General features: G+C 43.6%; 1 protein-coding gene and 1 non-coding gene across 8 annotated transcripts in view; one reads left to right on the forward strand and one right to left on the reverse strand.

Moving 5' to 3' along the window:
- KMT5B (lysine methyltransferase 5B) overlaps window positions 1-21,142 on the reverse strand; it is a 60,238-nt gene that overhangs the window by 30,892 nt on the left and 8,204 nt on the right. For 4 of the 7 annotated variants that reach the window (XM_049892670.1, XM_049892673.1, XM_049892672.1 and 1 more), the window contains exons 2-3: window positions 8,179-8,414; window positions 813-960 (exon numbers count right to left, since the gene is read on the reverse strand). In XM_049892670.1, coding sequence (XP_049748627.1) covers window positions 813-960; window positions 8,179-8,338 — 308 coding nt within the window. In that variant the 5' untranslated portion in view covers window positions 8,339-8,414. Of the gene's footprint in view, window positions 1-812; window positions 961-1,106; window positions 2,068-8,178; window positions 8,415-9,479; window positions 14,428-21,142 lie in introns of those variants that run through there. The other 3 variants (XM_049892671.1, XM_049892674.1, XM_049892675.1) reach the window with 3 other exon arrangements.
- On the forward strand, window positions 13,453-13,555 carry LOC126081329 (U6 spliceosomal RNA). Its single transcript, XR_007518374.1, has one exon. It is a non-coding gene; the product is annotated as a U6 spliceosomal RNA (small nuclear RNA).

Below are 21,142 nucleotides of genomic sequence, written 5' to 3' on the forward strand. Positions count from 1 at the left end.
GAAATTTCAAGAGACACAATTATGAAAATATCTAAGAAAATCAGAATAGACGTTAATGGAGGACAGCTATCAAGATCAATATTTTATATATATGGTACTTAATACGCAATAAAGCACTTACACGTCTATTTTCCTATCTGTACACTGAACATAGCACGTCTTTAAAAATATTCCCTCTTACTTATAATGATTAGCTGAATTTCAAAGATCAAGCCCAGTGGTAAATTTCCCTATATATACCAAAAAAAACCTAACCTGTTACTGTCGAGTTGATTCAACTTATAGTGACCCTATAAGACAGAGTAGAACTGCCTACAGGGTTTCCAAGGAGTGGCTGGTGGATTTGAACTGCAGACCTTTTGGTTAGCAGCCATGCTCCTTACCACTGTGCCACCAGGGCTCCTCCTCATATATAATAGCAATTATTTAAAAGGGGAAAAGGTCTGTAAGAGGATCATGAAAAAAAAATTCATGTAACCTTCTTTAAGTAAGAAAAAACAATGGTATGTTTTTTTGAGACTTCACAGGATGCCTGGTTAAGATTTCAGCTGAGATAGTCCTCATCAACATTTCAAATGGAAAATGAAGACGTCCCACCAGCTTCTATTTCAACAGAAATGTTCTGAGATAAAATAAGAACAGACTTAAAACTGACAAGACTCTTCAAAACTTTTGTTGTTCATATACAAAGCCCTTCTGTAGCAAAGACTTTTCCTCTAACGTCATTTCAAATGTTGAGTAAAAGTAAAATTAACCACCTATTAAGTTCAACAAAATCATCTGTTCCATTTAGGGTAAGGATTTAAAATTACCTAGTATTCATTTTGTGTGTCTGAAAACCTAAATAGGGATCAAGAACCAAACTAGTTGCTAGGTCATCATTTTCACAAAGTTCCTTGGCAGACATTCCAGAAGATGGTACATAGCGACTCTGTCCTTCGAATCCAGAATTACCATTACCTGTGAAAAGCAAGAGAAATAAAAGTAACTCAAATTGGAAACGACTGAAATCGACCTTAAAATGTTTAGCTTCACTGCCCATTTAAGCCAGTAATTAAGAATAGAAACTACTTATTTCAGTCAGTTTAAGGAATAAGATTTAATACCTTCTGCATAAACAGAAACCCAAATGCAATACATGAACCCAGTCATTCAGAGTCTTCTGGTCCGCAGGTAACATTATCAGGTTTCCAAGAAAGCGGTGTGGGCAGCTGTGAGAATCTTTGCTTCACTGCTTTACTCTGCCCTCCAAGGAACAGCTGAGAAACAAAGGATGGGAGGAAGCTCATTCTTCTAGTGAGACAGCAAAAAGGGCCTCTAGAGATAGGGTGGAGTGAGGCAGAAACGAGGAACACAGAATGCTTTCTGTGACTAAGTATCAGAATCATAGATCTCAAGTATGGAAAGAAATGTAAAAGAGGAAGCTCAGCTTCCTGCTTTGGGGTAGAACGACTGCTTATCCCTGTACTGTGCTGGGAGCTCTGGTAAGGAAACCTGTCTATGATTACAGGCCTAGGTAGTAGGACTCGGGGAAAGAAGTGGAAGGAGAATGATAGGCCAAATTCTAAATGACCTATTTGAAATAGATTTTGAATGAATAAATAAAAATAGGGAAGTGACTGAAATACATGATTGAAGTAAATGGTGGAAGAAAAAACAGTATGAAGAACGAGAAGGCAGGCCCAAACCGCAGAGACGAAGTTTCAGGACTGCTCATCAAGGCTGCAGTCTCTCTGAGGAATTCGCATATGTAATTCAGAGAGCAAGAGGGCACCAGCACCTTAAGGCTCTCAAAACTAAGATGTGGCAGAATGACAGGGACACCGAGAGATCAACCTATCCATTCGCTCCTCAAAAAAGAAAAGAAAAACTCACATGGAAGTCTTTGCCAAAGGTAAGTATCTGATTTTGCAATCAGGTTATCTGCATGTAGGTACGTGAAAAGCTATCAAAGTTGTTACATTTTTTAAAATGACATCTTTATTAAGATATAATTCACATACCATACAATTTACCCACTTAAAGTGTACAATTCAAAAGTTTGTAATATGGTCACGGAATTGTGTAATCACCACCACAATCAATGTTTAGAACATTTTTACCACACCCCCAAAGCACCCCCGCACCCATCGGCAGTCATTGTCCATTCACCCCTCCCCCTCCCTGCCAGGCCCTGGATCCCCTAATCTGTCTCTGTGGGTTTGCCTGTTCTGGAAATTCCACACAGATGGACTCATATAGTATGTGACCTTTTAGGACTGACTTCTTTCACTTAGCATAATGTTTTCAAGATTCAGCCACACTGTACCATGTATAAACTTAATTCCTTTTTATGGCTGAATAATTTTCCGTTGTATAGATATACCACATCTTGTTTATCCATTTATCAGTTACAGGGTATGTGGGTTATTTCCATTTTTTGGCTATTATGTGTACACGTTTTGTTTTGTTTTGTCATGAAGATAGACAAAGGACTAGTGGAAATACTTCTCAGATTTCTTTTTCTGCCCCTCTGACTCGACGGCACTGGGTTGTACAGGTACAAGTTTTTTTGTAGACCTGTTTTCACTTCTCTCGCGTATATACCTAGGAGTGGAACTGCTGGGTTATATAGGGTCACCCAGAGTCAGAATCGACTTGACAGCAACGAAAACAACGACATGGTAACCTTTTATGTTTAACCCTTCCAGGAACTACCAGACTGCTTTCCAAAGCAGCTGCACCATTTTACCACCAGCAGCGTATGAGGGCTCCAATTATCTCCATCCTCACCAATACTTGTTTTTGTCTTTTTGATTGTAGACACCCTAGTGGGAGAGAAGTGGTATCTCACTGCAGCTCTGATGACTAATGATGGTGGGCATCTTCTCACGTGCTTCCCGGCCACCTGTGTATCTTTGGAGAAATGTCTACTGAGAACATTCGCCCATTTTTTAATTAGGTTGTCTTTATTGTCGAGTTCAAGAGGTCTTTATGTATTCTGAACACTAGGCCTTTGCCAAATATATGACCTGAACATGTTTTCTCTCATTCTGTGGGTTGTCTTTTCACTTCCTTGATGGTGTCTCTTTTTTAATTTTTATTGTGCTTTAAGTCAAAGTTTACAGCTCAAGTTAGTTTCTTATACAAAGATTTATACACACATTGTTACGTGATCCTAGTTGCTCCCCCTATAATGTGACGGCACACTCCTCCTTTCCACCCTGGATTTCCCGTGTCCATTCAACCAGCTCCTGGCCCTTTCTGCCTTCTCATCCTGCCTCCAGACAGGAGCTGCCATTTAGTCTCATGTATCTACTTGGACTACTTTTTTTTATCTACTTGGACTAAGAAGCACACTCTTTACGAGTATCATTTTATGTCTTATAGTCCAGTCTAATCTGTCTGAGGAGTTCGCTTCGGGAATGGTTTTAGTTCTGGGTTAACAGAGTCCGGGGGCCATGTCTTCAAGGGCTCCTCTAGTCTCAGTCAGACCATTCATTAAGTCTGAACTTTTTACGTGAAATTGAGTTCTGCGTCCCACTTCTCTCCTGCTCTGCCAGGGACTCTCTGTTCTGTTCCCCGTCAGGACGGTCACTGGTTGTAGCCGGGCACTTGATGGTGTCTCTTGAAGCACAAAAGCTTTGTTATTTTGATGAACCCCAACTTATTTTTTTCTTTTGTTGTATGCACTTTTAGTGTTAAATTTAAGAAACCATCACCTAATCCAAAGTCATGATTATAAAACTCTTACAATTTTAGCTTTTACATTTAACATGCTGACCCATTTTGAGATCATTTTTACATACAGTGTGAGGTGGGGGTCCAACGTCATTCTTTCGCGTGTGGATATCCAGTTGTCCCAACACCACCTGCTGAAGAGACTTGTTTTCCCCTTGGGATGACCTTGATACCCTTGTCAAACAGAAAAATCAATCGACTGCAAATGTGAGGGTTTATTTCTGGACTCTCAATTCTATTCCATTGTGTCTGTCCTTACGTTAGTACAACACTGTCTTCATTACTGTAGCTCTGGAGTTAAGTTCTGAAAACCGGAAGTGTGAGCACTCCAACTTTGTTGTTCTTTTTCAAGGTTGTTCCGGCTATTCTGGTTCCCTTGAATTTCCATAAGAAATTTAGGATCAGCTTTCAATTTCTGCAAAGAAGCCAACTGGGACCTCCAGCCCCCAAGCTGGGGTTTTGACAGAAATTATGTTGAATCTGTGGATCAATCTGGAAGAGTATCTTAACAATGTTAACTCTTCCAATCAATGAACATGGGGCGTCTTTCCATGGGTCTTCTTTAACTTCTTTGATCCATGTTTTTAGTTTTCAAAGTATAAGTTTTACATTTATTTGTTAAATTTACTCCAAAATACTTTATTATTTTTGATGATACCGTGCTGTAGTGGTTAAGAGCTATGGCTACTAACCAAAAGGTCAGCTGTTCAAATCCACCAGGCGCTCCTTGGAAACTCTATGGGGCAGTTCTACTCTGTCCTATAGGGTCATTATGAGTTGGAATCAACTCGATGGCAATGGGTTTTTTAACGGGATTGTAAATAAAGTTGCTTTCTTAATTTCATTTTCTGATTGTTCATTTCAAGTTGTATAAAAATACAACTGATTTTTGTATATCGATCCTGCAACCTTGCTGACCTTGTTTTCAGTTCTAATAGTTTTTTAGTGGATTCCTTAAGATTTTCTATATATAAGATCATGTCATGTGTGACTAGAGATCGTTTTATTTCTTCCTTTCCACTCTGGATGCCTTTTATTTTTTTTTTTTCGTGCCTAGCGGCCTTGGCTAGAACCTCCAGTATTATGTTGAATAGAAGTGGCAAGAGTAAGATATCTTGGTCTTGCTCCTGACCTTAGGGTTAAGTGTTTAGTCTTTCACCATTAAATTTTATTAGCTGTTTTTCATACATGTCCTTTACCAAGTTGAAGAAACTCCCTTCTATCCCTAATTTGTTGAATGTTTGTATCATGAAAAGTGCTGGATTTTTTTAAACGCCTTTTCTATGTCTATTTAGATGACCATGTGCTTTTTGTCCCTCACACTACTAATATGGTGTATTATGTTGATTTTCAGATGTTAAACCAACCTTGCATTCTTGGGATAAATCCCACTTGGTCATGGTGTAAACATTTTATATATTGCTGGATTTGGTTTGCTAGTACTGTGTTGAGGATTTCTGCATCTTCACTCTGAGGTATGGTCTGTAGTATTCTTGCGATGTCTTTGTGTGGTTTGGCATCAGGGTAACTGCCTTTGTAAGATGAGCTGATAGGAACTCACTTCTTTACTATTTTTTTGGAAGAGCTGGTGAAGAAATAGCATTAATTATTTTTGAAACATTTGGTAGAATTCACTAGTGAAGTCCTGTTGGCCTGCAATCTTCTCTGTGGGTAATTATTATTATTATTACTACTAATTCAATTGCTTTATATGTTAATACTCTCTTCAGATTTTTTGTTTCTTCTCAAGTTTGGTGGTTTCTTTCTAGAAATTTGCCCATTCAACGTCAGTTACCTAATTTGTTGTTAAAGAGTTGTTCACAGTATTCTCTTATAATCTTTTTTTTTTCCTGTAAGGTCAGCAGCAATGTCCTCTTTCATTCCTGATTTTAGTAATTTGAGTGATCTCTCATTTTTCTTGGTTAATGTTGATTTTCTCTGTTTTTCTATTTCATTAATTTCTACTCTAATACTTATTATTTCTTCATTCTGCTTGCTTTGGCTTTAATTTGTTCTCTTTTTCTGGTATCTTAAGGTGTAAGGCTAGATTAGAGATCTATCTTCTTTTTTAACGCAGGCGTTTGTAACCCTACGCTGCCCTCTCTGCACTATTCTAGTTGCATCTCAGAGGTTCTGGTACGTTCTATCTTCATTTTCACTTGTCTCAAAACTTTTTAATTTCCACTGTGATTTTTTCACTGAACTTTTGGTTACTTATGAGTGTTTTATTTAATTTTCACATATTAGTAAACTTCCCACATTCCTTTATTTGATTTCTAACTTCATCCTGTTGTGGTCAGAGAACACACACTGTATGATTTCAATCCTTTTAAATTTATCAAGGCTTATTCCATGGCTTAGCACAGGCCTCTCCCGGACAGAGCTCCGTGTGCTCCTGAGCAGAACGTGTACGCCGCTGTTTCTGGAGGGCTGCTTCTACAGCTGTCTCCTAGGCCTGGCTGGTTTGCAGTGTTGCTCGTCTTCAGCTTCCTTGCTCGTATCTGCTTAGTTCCATTACTGAAAATGGGTCTTAAAAGTCTCTGGCTATTATTGTTGAATACTCTATGTCTCCCTTCAATTCTGTCAGTTTTAGTTTCACATATTTTGGGGCCCTGATGTTAGGTGAAGTTGTTACATTTTCTCTAATTTGGAGCACTGCCTTGTGCTCCCCAAATTGTCTTCATCATTCACCCTGTTTCTGCACCATTTTTGTCCAATAACATTCAATGTGATAACGTCTCTCTTCACACTCACTACGTTTTCCCAGTCCCTCTAAATCTACCTACACTTGGCGAAATGCAGATCCACAGCCATTTCCTAAATTCTGATGTATTTCCGACAATTAAACTAATTGTTTTGTGACTACTGCAGATTGTAGCTTCCAATGGAAACTTTTCTGCACTGTGACGTGATTTGTTAAAAAGTTTAAGAGATGCCTAATTCACTGGCCAGAGCCAATACCACTAATACGGTCACTACATTTCTCAATTCCTTCAAACTGAAGGAACCCATCAAATGCTGAAGGGTGAGGCAGGATCAGGGTGTACACTAACAGCAGCCTCACGGGTAAGGAGTTCATGAAGGGGAGAATCCATTCACCCCTGGCTTTCTCCTTACTTCTATCCCAGCAGGGATTCCTGCCTGGTCTCTTATGGAAGCAGGGACCTGATGTGATAGGGACTGGCTAGGGGTAGCTTGGACCCAATGAATAGCACAAACCCTTAAATGTAAGGGGAAGGAAATCAATCAGAACTAGCATAATCTATCTGACACCGTAAAAAACCCCAGACTAATACCAATCCAATGGAAACAGGCTGATTCCAAGACAAGCAAAGTACATTCAAATCGTGGCTAGATTAACTTTAGGAAATGCAAGAAATTAAAAAAGCTGTTCTCCTTCACATGGCCACACACTTTTGGACAATCTTCATATAGCTGTCTACTTAGATTTACACTTATCCTCAGGCATTTTACTTCTCTTAGAACTATGAAAGATGTAACAAATCTACAACTTCTCAAATTCTCTAAAAGTAGCTCCACTCTCACCAAGAGGTATAAAAGGAATCAAGTAACTCATCGTTGGCACTGCTTCACAGTCAAGATAAACAATTGTTCACTCTGTATTGCTGCTGTCATGTGCTGTCGATTCTGACTCATAGTGACCCTGTAGGACAGAACAGAACTGCCCCATAGGGTTTCCAAGGAGTGGCTGCTTGATTCGAACTGCCGATCTTTTGGTGAGCAGCCTGAGCTCTTAACCACTGCGCCACCAGGGCTCTATATAAATAGAATTGCTACTATTGTCAAGTTAAGGAGCCCTGGTGGTGTTAATGGTTAAAAGTTCAGCTGCTAACTGAAAGCTCAGTGGTTTGACCCCAGCCAGTCTGCAGAACGATGTCGCAGTCTGCTTCAGTGAAGGCCACAGCCTTGGAAACCCTACGGTGCAGGTCTACCCTGTCTTATAGGGTCACCATGAGTCAGAACTGACTTGACGGCAAGGAGATCGTCAAGTTATCCTTAAGTAGTTTTAGCTACCCCCATTCCACTTATCATGTAAATTAGAATTGACTTTATTATTCATATTACTCCATTAAACATTCATGGACACTAACCAAAGAAATACATGCTTATTTTTACATCAAATATAAAAAAAGTTTAAACTTATAAGAAATTCAATAACAGTATATAAAAAAAATCTACAAAATTTTCTATTAATAATTTAGTTATGAATAGAAATGCATGATTAAGGTTATCATGTTAAGCATTTAAACTTAACTTCTACATGTTAGATGAGAATAAAAACTCAAGTAACCTGAGAATTAAAAAAAAACTCTACTGTTATGAGAATATAAAAAAATGTGCTTTGAAGACAGAGAAAAGAGAATACACATTACAAACTGAAAAGGATCATTACCCCACATCACCATTGAAACACTGACAGGTTAAGTGTGTACATACATCTGCTTGACCTCCTGTCAACTGCACTTCTGCCAGCCTTCAGGGTGTCCTTTCCCGCATGCGGGAATCTGGATGGAGTCTGCGGATGGTCATCAGACAACTTGCCTCCATTTCTCCTGCCATTCACCACCATGTTCTTGGAGTCTCCCAACCACTTCATACCCACAGACAGCCTGACCCAGGTGCATTTAGTCACTCTCTTCAAACAGCTTAGAGAATAATTTCAATGTTCTCTCCTAACAGAAACAAAATATGAAAACAAAACCAAAATGGGTAGGTAAATACATGAAATACCATGTACAGACACTTGAGAAAGATACAAAGTATTAAAAGTAATTTAGTAATTAATGCTTCTACTCTTCAAATGTCATCTTGGCTACCCCAAACCATACCACGCCATGCTCAGGACTCCAGTGCCCCCAGACTCTGATTAGAATGTAAACTACGTCAGGCAGGGACTCATTTTCTCCTGTTCGTTGCTTGTCCTTAGAATGGTGACTGGCAAACAGTTCAATAAACATTTATCTACTGGTTACCAGTGAAAATCACCATTGCCAATTCATTATGCTGATATCTAGGTACCCGCTCTAGAAGCTGCTCCAATTACACGTTTTGGAACACTCTATTACCTCTGTGGGCAGACTATAAAGATATTATTTAATCTCTTTTGTTCCAAGGAAAACTTAGGAGAAGGCATCTGTGTTAAGTTTCGTCCAGAGAAGTAAGTGACACCTAGCTGTCATGCTGTCTACTCATTACTCACAGCATGAAAAGACCACAATTAAAAGCTCAGCAGAGGGACAAGAATGAGGAGAGCAAAGGGTGCCATATCTTTTGTGGTTGTGGTTTGAAGTCAGTGTTCAAGGCATTTCAGGGACCAATATTCAAATATCAAAATAGTGCCCGCCCACGTGGAAATGTCTGCCTCATGGTTCCTTTCTGGCAGCACCGAGAACTGAAAGATTGTTACATTTGGTAATACAGATGCATCCCTCACTATCTGGCTTTAATTAGCTACATCTGGCAATGGGATGATTTTACGTGAGGGACGCTTATTGACAAGGACCTCTGGAAGTGAGGGTATGTAGAGGGGTCATGTTTGTTAGTGATGGAAGGAGAAAAAGGACATCCATGACATTACCCATCACATTATGGACTTATGCTTTAGTGTAAGTCAGACCAAAAAGGTCCAAAGAGAAAAAAATGCAGAAAAACCCTGGAGCTTCAGCACTAAAGGGACTGTCAGATCACTAGGACACTCCAGTCTGCAGACGAACTAAGGCTGGAGAGACTGTGCCCACCTGCCCAGTTCACACAGGCGGCCAGAGGTGAACTGCTCCCACCAGCAAGGCTCCGTTTCCCTGACCTCTGACAGGGTCACGGCAAGGTGCAATCAGTACACTGCGCTGGATCACTTCCAGGGAGGCAGACTCAGACGTGCCTTAATGACGCCCAATGCAAGTACAAACGCTCATCTTTACTTGACCTCGGGTCTCTTTCAGGTCACAGGAACATCTGTGTGAATTCACAGCTGGCTAAAAGGTGAGTGGGAACGACATGCTTAGGTAAAAAGGTAAAAAACAGCTGATGGACAGAAGGACACTTTTATAATTACTCGCTAACACTGCTTTCTCTCCTTGGTTCCCTCACCGTTTAAATTCAATTAGCATTCAACTTTTAGTGCGCCATCTCCTGACTGTTCCTGCAGGCTCCACTAAACCCGAAGACTGCTGCTGCTGCTCAGAGAGGAAAGGGCGGGTAAGCCGCTAATGCAGCACAGCAATAAGCTCAAGAACTCCCAATGCTCACACTTGGCCTACTGATTACCAATGCCCTATTAACCACACTTAAAAGAAAAGTCACAGAACTCAAGAGCAGTGTATTTTTGAAGCCTAAAGGAGGAAGAAAGCACGAAAATAAGGCAACGCTCCCGACTTCGGAGGTGTGCAGCTAGAGGGCAAGCCCGGAACACTCCTGCCCTTTCTGTCTGGCTAATTTTTATCCTTTAGCTCCAGCACAGTATCCTCCAGAAGTCTTCCTTGAGCCTCACTGCCAAGCCCAGTTAGACACCCCTGCTAGGAAGCCTCTGTGGAAGCCCTTACAGCAGGAGGCTGTAACTGTCGCATCCATAATTGACCGAAAGCTCCTGAGGTCAAGAATCTGCTTTTCTTATTTCTAAGCCCAGTATCCAGCAGAGCCCGTAGTGTATCAGACACACTCAACTGATGAAAGAATAAACGAATGAGGCTGTGGTCTCAACCACATAGCAGAGACTGCATATCTACACATAATTTTTAATTGTAAATTAAAATTATTACTTCTGACCTATTCAAATCCTCTTCTTTCTCAAGATGCCCATGTTGTCAAAGGCAGCAAGACAGTCCTCACCTCGCAGATCGCACGGACCGACAGGCGCCTGAGGCCAGCTGCACAGGTGGAGACACAGCAGGAATCACAGCTGCCACCACCAGTAACCTCCATAACCAAAAAGCCAAACCTGTTTCCTTCGAGCTGATTTCAACTCATAGCAACCCTATCAGACAGAGGGCAACTGCCCCATAGGGTTTCCAAGAAGCACCTGGTAGATTCAAACTAGCCACCATCTGGTTAGCAGCCGAGCTCTTAACCACTGTACCACCAGGGCTCCCAGTAACCTCCCTGGCACCTGCCATTACACTTTCTGGCTCACCCCCTCATTCGGCACCTCCAGAGAAAAAGAACAAGGGGGAGACAGTGAAGTGCTCTGGGAGAAATCCATCCCAAGAATGCCTACAGACACCACACAACTTATGGGTAAAGACTGAATAACTTGTTCTTACAACTCTTAGGAGTCATAGTAACTCCTCAATGATAAGATACAGAGTGCAACTACATGGGCTAGAAAAGAGAAACTTGGCTTTAGAGACAATTAAGAGATGCAAGAAATAGCAAGTCATCTCTCCATGGAGAACCCTTAAGTCCCAACCAAGATTCTCACTCAGAGAAATTCATTCAGAAAACACACTACAAGGAGATAAGGAAAGACGTGCTCCAACTGGAGAGAAAACGCAGACACTCCAGTCAGTGTGTTTCAGTGACCCTAATGCAGGCTCCAGAGCCAGAATGACTATTCTCAGGCACCTAATTCATTCATTTACCATCTGCTAAGGCAAAAAAAAAAAAAAAAAAAGCCAACATTTCAAGAAAAATCATAGAATAAAAAATTTAATTGCAAGAAATTATATCTAATGACCTAATTTTTTTCTGAGAATTGAGAAAAGCCCATGAGTGAATCATTTCAGCAGTAGTAGCACACTTCAGCCCAGTTCATGGAATACAGGCTGCAGCCTGCTCCGTCTTACACCCAGTGTCAACTACACGTGGCTTAACGGGCCACACTGGAACACACTCACGGCCTCAGGTCTCATTTACATCTTGGCCAGCTGGTATCAGCATGAACTGAAGGTTCCCCACCGTCACCAGTTGCTTCAGGTAGACTACAACTCGTGGCACCCCCGTATGTGTCAAGAGTAGAACTGTGTGTGTGACAGGACTTTCAATGGCTAATTTTTTGGGAAGCAGACTGCCAGGCCTTTCTTCCAAGGTACCTCTAGGTGGACTCGAACCTCCAACCTTTCGGCCAGCAGCTGAGCACTTCATTGCTGCACCACCAAGGCTCCTTAATGGAGGAAAGCACCAGGAAATAACAAATTAACATGTAAATGTCAGCACCCTGAAGAAAAAAAAGGCAGTTTAGGGGTACACGGAGGGAGAGAGCAAAGGAAAGGGGGAGACAGAGTGAATGTGTCTGGGGGTGGTGATGGTGGCTCTTTTTTAAGAAAGCTCAGGAAGCGAGAAGAAAGGCAGACAGAAGGGAGGAAGTGTGTACTGGGCAGAAGGAAGAGAAGTACAAAGCCCTGGGGGACATGCACTTGGTCTATCTGAGGAACAGTATGGGGCCAGCATGGCTAGAGCAGCGGGGCGGGGGTCAGAGAGGCCTCTAGAAGGAAGAACACCTAACAAGGGGAGCGGAAGCACTTAACCCCACCAGGATGGACAGCAAAGGAACGACGGGTCCACCGTCAAGAGTTGTAAAGGCGCGCTCTGGCTGTAGGTGGAGCAGAGCTCACAAGCGGACATTTTTATAACAGATCCAATGGAGCGACTGACAGTTTGGGAGACGAGCGAGGAAGTGGGGAGACCAGCAGAGCGAGACCAGCAGGGGGAGACCAGTGGGGGGCTACTGCGACAAAACAGGGAGGGAAGCCGGTGGTTCTCAGCAGAGATGGTGAGAAGCAACTGGTTCCCGAACCTTCCTGAACGTTTTGCTGACAGACAGGATTTGCTTAGAAGACTGAAGGTGGTGAGTGTGAGAAAGAGGGCTCCAATACGCCACCACCTGGAAGAAAGGAGTTAACACTCACTATGTGAGATAACGAAGACCACAGGAAGACCAGGTTTTGGCAGGGGTGGGGGCACGGTGGGATGAGGAGTTTGGTTTCGGTAATTTTCGAGACGCCCTTAGAGACCAAGTAGAGCCGTCCTGTAGGCAGCTGGATGAAAGGGTCTGGTCTGGGATATATTTGGAGTTACAGTACAGAGAGGAGCCCTGGTGGTGCAGGGGTTAAGTGCTCAGCTGCTAACTGAAGCAAACTGAAGCCTGAACCCGCCAGCCTCTCCCCAAGAGAAAGATGTGCCAGTCTGCTTCTGTAAAGAGTACAGCCCTGGAGACCCTGTGAGGCAGTTCTACCCTGTCCTAGAGGATTGCTATGGGTTGGAATCTACTGGACAGCCAAGGGTTTGGGTCTTTTGGTTCTGGAGAAGGAAGAAGATGACCGAGTGAAAACGCTGTCCTTGAAACCAGCTAAGAGCCCTTCCAGAAGGCAGTGACCGGCCTGGGCAAAGGCTGCAGATGTACCTCATGGAAAGACCTCTTTTGCTGAGTCTAAGCTCATGGGTAGGAATCTCTGGGTGGTGCAAACTGTCAAGCGCTGGACCACTAACTAAAAGACTGGCAGTTGAAACACACCCACAGGTACCTGGGAAGTAAGGCTTGGCGATCCACTTCCAAAAGGTCACACAGCCTTGAAAACCCTACGGAGCTCTACTCTGCACATGAGCTGGAATAGAGACTCAACGGCAACTAACACAAACCAGCAACTCGTGGAGAGGACGGGCCACCGACCTTCTGAGAGCCTCTCTCAGGAAAAACAGAACTTTTAAAACGGACAGAATGTCTCGAAACATGGCTCTTGGGGAAAGACCAAGGATGCTTTGCTTATGAAATAAATAGCAGTGCTCGCTTTGGCAGCACACATACTAAAATTGGGATGATCAGAGAAGATTAGTGTGGCCCCTGCGCCAGGATACGCAAATTCGTAAAGCGTTCTGTATTTTAAAAAAAGAAATAGATGGCAGAATACAACAATCATGAATGAGGAAGTCCAAAGCCCCTCCATCATTTGCTTCAAACAGAAAAAGAGTAAAATATGCCATAAAAGACACGTGCAAATTAAATTCAGGGGTGGAAGGTGATGGTAACAGGTCAGTTAATTTAAGAACAGTATGCCTTGATCTTTGTTAAATTTTTTAAAAGAATATATTAGGCAATTCTCTGGAAATCCAGCTGTGACCATGCTCCGAGATGGGGAACACCACTCCCCCAGGGGATTTATCCCATCCAACTTGGCCAGACCCTAAAGTCAGCAAAGGACGGAATATTCATCTGATGTGGGTTTCAATATGAAACACCATGGAAAACTTAAAAATTAACATTGTCGGCAAAGTATTTACAGAGAAAACTCCTAATTCTACTGTAAAACCACTCCTAAAGTAGAAAGCAGCACTACACACGCGTACACCAAACCACACCAACCAAATCCTTTGCCGTTAAGTCAATTCCAACTCATAGCGACCTTATAGGGCAGAGCAGAACTGCCCCATAGGGTTTCTGAGGAGCACCCGGTAGATGTGAACTACCGACCTTTTGGTTAGCAGCTGCAGCTCTTAGCCACTAAGCCACCAGGGTTTCCGTGTACCTACCACCACCTCCGAAGGGATACGTTCCAAATTGCTAACAACAATGGTTATCTTTGGGAAACTCGGATAAACATTTTTTCCTTTGTATTGTTTACCAAATGTCTACGGTCAATCTATTTTATAATCAGAAGAAACAAAACTGTGTTACTTTTAAAAAGTTTCCAGAGAAAGCACAGGGCTGATTCACAAAAGGCGTAGCGTGCCCCAGGCGACACGCGGCAGGGTATCCCATCAGTCACCGCCTGCACCTTCCCACCCACCACGTCCCGTTACAGGCGCACACGCGGGATATACAGATGGTTTAGTGCCTTCTGAGTCAACTGTTCGTGTCCAATTCGAGAACTCTGTTTCCGATCCTTTTCTACTTAAAGTTTTTAGACAGTTTTATTCTTTTTTTTTAATGTCCCAAACACAAACCAGTCAGAATCTGTCAGAAAAACACTGATTCTGAGTGACTATCAAGGCTTTCACCATACCTCCTGTGACATTACCAAGAATCTTCTAGCCAGTTCGCATGTAGAATGTGTCTGCAGCTATCTTAACAGAGATTATCCAGCGGCAGGGGAACTATCCCCACGGGGGCGAAAAGGAAACATTAACACACATTAAAAAAAAAAAGACACTATTCTGCCAGAGGCCTTTTAGAAATCTTTATTCAGAAAAGCAAAGCAAACATTTTTTCAAGTGCTTAAGCTACAATTTGGTGAGAAAACCATTCAGTACATCGAGCGGTTAACACTGTTATCTCTGGGGAGCGAGATTATAAGCAATTTTTAGCTGTACAGGATTTATCTGCGAAAGGTTCAACTTTTCAAAACAAGCACGCATTTTTTTTATAATTAAACACATAAAAAGGAAAACAAGTAATTGAAAAGACTTTACGAAAATCTTTCTGCAGTATTCAAACACGTATAAGTTAAACTCACCAACTTCTAAAACCTTAAAGTTTTCAGCAATTAAAAACCCAGCTTTCCAGGGTCATGGGAAGTCTAAGTTACTGAAATACTGCCACAAGTTTTAAGCACCTTCACTTGTATACTCCGTGATGCTAACGTGTCACAACCTGCCTCCCAGGAGCTTTACATTTAAAACAAACACAGGGAAGGTACACAAAAATATGAAAGCACAGAAATGAGAGGAATCATTGTCCAAACAGGAAAAAAACCAAAGCAAACAAAGAAGACTCAGTACTGGCGTCGGTTCCAGCCATGTCCGCTAGTTAAGGGAAAAATCAATTTCCTCCTCAGGCCTTCACGTGTTCTGCGTATTTCACACGTGAAAATCACATGCAACAGCAAAAACAGAAGGCTGGCGAAGCTGTTAAGAACCTCGGCGTGTAGAGTTCACCTCCCCAATGTCCACAAGGTCCGGCACGGGCCAACCCACCCCTCGCTGTCTAACACTCCAGAACAGTCCGGCTTACATTCTTCCAGCGTGCAGGGCTTCTTCCCACCACAGGGCTTTGCACCTGCCCACCTGGCCTCTGTCGCCCAGCCCCACAGGTTTCTTGGTATACACTTAAACTCCGTACATTTCTCCTTCATGGTGCTTATTACTACTGTGCCCAGTATTCTGTGTAACACAGCCTTCTTCGCCGCAGTGTAGACCAGCTAAGGCACACTTCTGTATCATCAGAACCCGGCACAAGGCCCAACATAACATAACCCAGGTCCACTCATATATACCCCGTAACTGCTATATATATAACCCAGTTAGTTACTAGTTCTTTTCCTCAAATCTAAGATTTCAAAAGGAGTCTACAATGTATCCAAGAATCTCCAATCAGCTGTTATGAATGGCTATTACAAATTCAAGGAGCCCTGGTGGTGTAGTGGTTAAAGCGCTAGGCTGCTAAGTAAAAGGTCGATGGTTCGAACCTACCAGCTGCTCTAAGGGAGAGAGATGCGGGGGTCTACCTCTGCAAAGATCTACAGCCTTGTGTAAAGCCCTATGGGGTCGCTATGAGTCAGAACTGACCTCAGGGCAGTGGGTTATTCCAAATTCACCTGCCATCCATCAGGCCAGTATAAGGTGGCCTGCAAAGCTGTAGGAAACATTTATGATCTATACACCGTCAGAAGACTAGAATACAGCTTGATGGGCCATCTGCCGAGCTGCCCACTGGCTAGAAAACCACCATGACTTCGTGATTGTATCTGTAACCTTAAACCTACAAATATTGTTGTCAGAAAGAAACCTCACTTGAAGCTAGAGGGCCATGCTGTGAAAGCAGAAGAACCTTGAAGGTTTTTGTTTCTCTGAGTTCAAAATTCTCCTTCACCTAAAGCAGAGCTGCTGCTGTCCAGCTGGAGTTTCCGCAATAACACAGCTGTTTATCAGACGCCTAACACCCACTCACAGCAAAAATGGGGGTTTTTACACTTGTAACAACTTACAAACGTCTGTCACTATTGAAGGTATCATTCCTTCTCCAGCTTTTGGGGGGTCCAGTTCACACACACTTTGCTTCTGTTTATGCAACAGCCCCTGAGCAGCCTCCAGTAGGAATGCCCCAGGACCTCCCGGAGACGCCCAGGCTTTTCCCATGGAGGCAAAAGAATGCTCCTCCACCTCCCCTTCAGGGTCAACTGATGGCCACAGACATCACCACTGAATTTTGAAAGCCACTGATTATGCTAGATCAGTGAGGTAACTGCTCTAACCCACAGCCCGCTGCCATCGAGTAGATTCCGACTCACAGCGACCCTACAGGACAGAGCAAAACGGCCCCATAGGCTTTCCGAGGCGGTAATTCTTACAGAAGGAGACTGCCACATCTTTCTCCCACGGAGCAGCTGGTGGGTTCAAACCAGTGACCTTCTGGTAGGCAGCTGAGCACTTAACCACTATGCTACTAGTGATCCTACCTGCTCTAAGGGAGACTGTGATAGACTGAAAAATGACCCCCAGAAAATACCAGGTCCAAATCCCTGGAATCTGTCAATGTGACCTTATAAAGTAAAAAGATGTTTGGAGATGTGAAGAAGTTAGCGATCTTAAAAGGAGATTATCATGGAGTATGTGAGCGTGCTGTAACTACCATCACAAGTGACTTTCTGAGAGAGAGGCAAAGAGAGACGCGACGTGAAAACAGGGCAGAGATTGAAGTGACGTGGCCACAACCAAAGGATTACCAGCAGCCACCAGAAGCGGGAAGAGGCAAAGAACTGCCTCTCCCTAGAGCCTCCCTGCGGAGGGAGTGCAGCCCTGTGACACCTTGGTTCAGCCCAGTGAAACTGATGCTGAACTTCTGGGCTCCAGAACTGCGAGAATACAATTTTGTTGTTTTATGGGATTAAGTTTGTGGTAATTTGTTATGGCAGCCACAAGAAACTAACACAGGAACCATGAAGAAGTAAACCAAGGTACGAATGCTTCAGTGGACTCCAGAAACACATAAACTTCCAATGTGTCACAGATTATAGCCAGAAAAAAGATGCAAAAATATTATTTTAAATACATTTTTTAAAAGCCATCATTTGCCCCTTCAACTGCAAGCATGAAACAAAGCTACAGAAAGAGCTATGTGGATTTGAAAGACAAAGCTGGCCTCTCCGTCACACATTAATCACCCGGGCACGGTGCTAAGCCCACCATGCTCTGCCTTAGGAGTAAATGACTGAACGTTTTTCTATTTATATTAAAAACAAACTTACAATAAAAATGAAGACACAAACTACACAATTTCACAAAAAATTTTTAAAAAGCAAAATACCCTCTACAGGGACGTCTATGACCAGACATCTGCAGTACTTACCTATTCAGCCGCTGGGCAGGTAACCGACCCCCCTCTAACTAACCTGTCACAGGAGGTATCACTTCATAGGTCCCTAAACAAATGTAAGGGGCCCTGGTGGTGCAGTGGTTAAGCGCTCAGCTAACTGAAAGGTCGGCGGTTCAAATCCACTGCGTGGGAGAAAGATGTGGCAGTCTGCTTCCATTAGATTACAGCCTTGGAAACCCTAACGGGCAGTTCTACTCTGTCCTACAGGGTTGCTAAGAGTTGGAACCAACTCGACGGCAACGGGTTTTCTGGTTTGGTTAAATAAATTTGTCAACATCCAATATGTATTATAATAAAAAGTTTTATGGAAGAAAGGTATCTCATATCTCCAATTATCTCAGTAGAGATTCCCAAAATAAAGGTTTTAGCTGATCTAGTTACGGAGAGAAACTCTGTAAAAAACAAAAACAAAACCCAAACTGCTTCCCAAGCTCTCAGCATCTGACCCATCTGCTTACCTAGATGTGTCTGTAAGTAAAGCCAAAGATGTCCCTTGTTACAGGTGTTCTGAGACCCACTCAGTAGTTCACACCTCCACAAACAGATGCCACCTTGTGCCAAAAGACTGTAAGTACAGCCTCTACAGCCTACAGTTCCTCAGCTGAGAGATAGGAAGCAGCTACTCCTCTCTTGAGCTTTCACATCTTTGGGCGGCTTCATCTGGCAAGCACCCCGCCCCATCTCCAATTTAGCAAACCAAACTGTCTACCTTCTCCTTCCTACAAACCTGCTCCTGTTGTATTCCCTAACTCAGTTAATCGGTTCTTCCTGGGTAAAGACAGGGACAGGAAAAACCGGCAGAAGGCGATTCTTGGGCTGGGTCCTAAAGGCCACGTCTGAGTTTGCCAAGTGGTGGACTCTGCTGGTGGCAGCACACCCGCTGGTGAAGGCTGTGTCTCTGAGTGAAAGCGCCTGGGGCGCAGCATGGCTCCAATCATCACTTGCTAACCATGTGGCCGTGGACCAGTCAGTCCAACTCTCTGGGCCTCATCAGTAACATGAAAACAACAGGGCCTATGGCCCAGGTGTGGCGCCAGGATTAAAGGAGCTAAGCCCCTACTAGTGGACTAACAAGAGCACTCATCTCCCAGGGATGATACAAAGATTACAGCTTTAAAAGTTCTCACCACAGGGCCTGCCACCCATGGACGCTCTCAGTGAATGGGGCTGCCCAGCTGACTCACTGCCCACCACGCTCCCCCTCACCCACCCTGCTCCAGCCAGATGGGCTTCCTCACTCTTTCCTGAAAACACAGAGCACCAAAGGGTGGTGCAGTTCACGTTCCTTCTCTCTAGAACTCTTGCCCCAGATATCCGCCTATGTTCAAATGTCGTATTATCAGAGAGCCCTTCCAGGACCATCCCTTCCAAAACAGCGACCACCCCTCCCCAGAATATCCTTCTGCCCACACAGACACCTGCTACCCGAATAGAAAACCTGTTTACTGCCTGTCCACTCACACTAGAACAAAGCTCCTCAGAGCAGGGACGGTCTCCTTTTCACTAACTGCCTTATCTCCAGCACCTAGGACAGGGCCTGGCACAGAATAACTGCTCAAAAATTATTTGGTGAATGAATGACTGATACACTCTAAGCAGAGGGAACAGCATATAAAAAAAGTATTGGTTTTTGAGAAGAAAAGCGTCTGGTGTGGCTGGCTAGACTGTGGGTGCTCTGAGGGATGGCAAGAGCCGAGGCTGGCGAGAAAGACCAGGCCAGCTGGTGCATGAGGCACTGATGCCCAGTAATGGGACGCCAGCAGCCAACGGGAAGCCAGCAGCCAACGGGAAGCCAGCAGCGCTGAGAGCGGGGAATGCCAGGATCAGGTATGCATCTAGGAGATGTCCTGGCAGATCAGGAAGCTGCACCTTGCATCTAGAGAGTGACGCGACGCAGTGGTATAAGGACGTAAGGACCAAGACAAAGTCAAGGAGTACTGAGGGGATATAAGAGGTGAGAGCAGGAGTTGACACGAGGGAAAGGAAGTTCTAATGCACACGCTTAGGTTTCCAGATAGGGTGGCCTGAGCAACAGGAGAAGGACGAGCTAATGAGAGGCAGAAATCACTAATAAAATAAAGGTCTCCATCTGACTCCGCTTTCCAGGTAACTGAGGCAGGAACAAAGAGGGCCACCTATGCTGATGCATTATTCACAAACTTGTTAATAATCAAGAAAAAATTTCCTCCCTTCCTCATCCTACCTTAACCCCACAAGGAAAAAAATCCTACCACCTTACCCCTTTAAAAAAAGATTCACAAATTTTCAAGAGAATAAAAAGGACTAGGGTGCTACTTATGAAACAGAGCTGAGGGTGTTTTTTCATACTGCTCCTGAAGGGAAGGAATATGATTTCTGGAAGCAATGCAGACTGCAAACCTCATGCACCTAAGCCTCACCTACCACCGCGCAGAGGGCCTGGCCATCTCGCTGCAGTGGAATTTACAGCACGTTGTCTCTGGCAAAACAAGGATTGCTTTTTGTTACTATAACTCAATTTACTTCTACAGCAATAAATAGTAACTGCTGCCATTGATTCGGCGCTTCCTATATGCATTCTACCATTTAATTCTCACAACCCTGTAAAGGAGGCAGCAGACTCTGGAGGGTGGGAGGAGAATTTTCTCAATGGCACTCTAGGAAGGATCCCTGTGGCGGGAGAGAATGTGATGAGAGGCGGAGAGAGCAGTGAGGAAGCTAACTGCCGCAGTGGCAGCTGCGGGTGTAAAGAAAGAAAAAAGTTTTGGTGTATGAGAAAGGCTTGGCAAGACGTGGTAAGAATCAGGTACAGGTGGGGAAGGAGAGCGCCTTCAAGGTGAGTCAAGACTCCTGTTGGGGCAAAAGCTTTAGTTTGGGAAGCTGCAAGATTGCCACTAACTCAGTCAGGGAATACAACAGGAACAGGTTTGTATGGAAGAGGAGAAAGCAGAAAGTTTGTTAAATTTGAGACGGGGCGGGGGGGCGAGGGTACTACCCAGGTGAAGCTGCCCTAAGGTGTGAGAGCTCAGGAGCAAAGCGGAGGTGGTGAACAGCTGAACCACCAAAGTGCTTTACAGTTTACCGAACATTTCCACATTATCTCAGTTCACAGGATCACAGACTTTCAGAGTAAAACGTTCTCAGATTAAAAGAACTGGGCTCAAAACATGAATTTAGTTGCCC

The sequence above is a fragment of the Elephas maximus genome, chromosome 7, assembly GCF_024166365.1.
Source record: "Elephas maximus indicus isolate mEleMax1 chromosome 7, mEleMax1 primary haplotype, whole genome shotgun sequence".
Taxonomy (NCBI): domain Eukaryota; kingdom Metazoa; phylum Chordata; class Mammalia; order Proboscidea; family Elephantidae; genus Elephas; species Elephas maximus.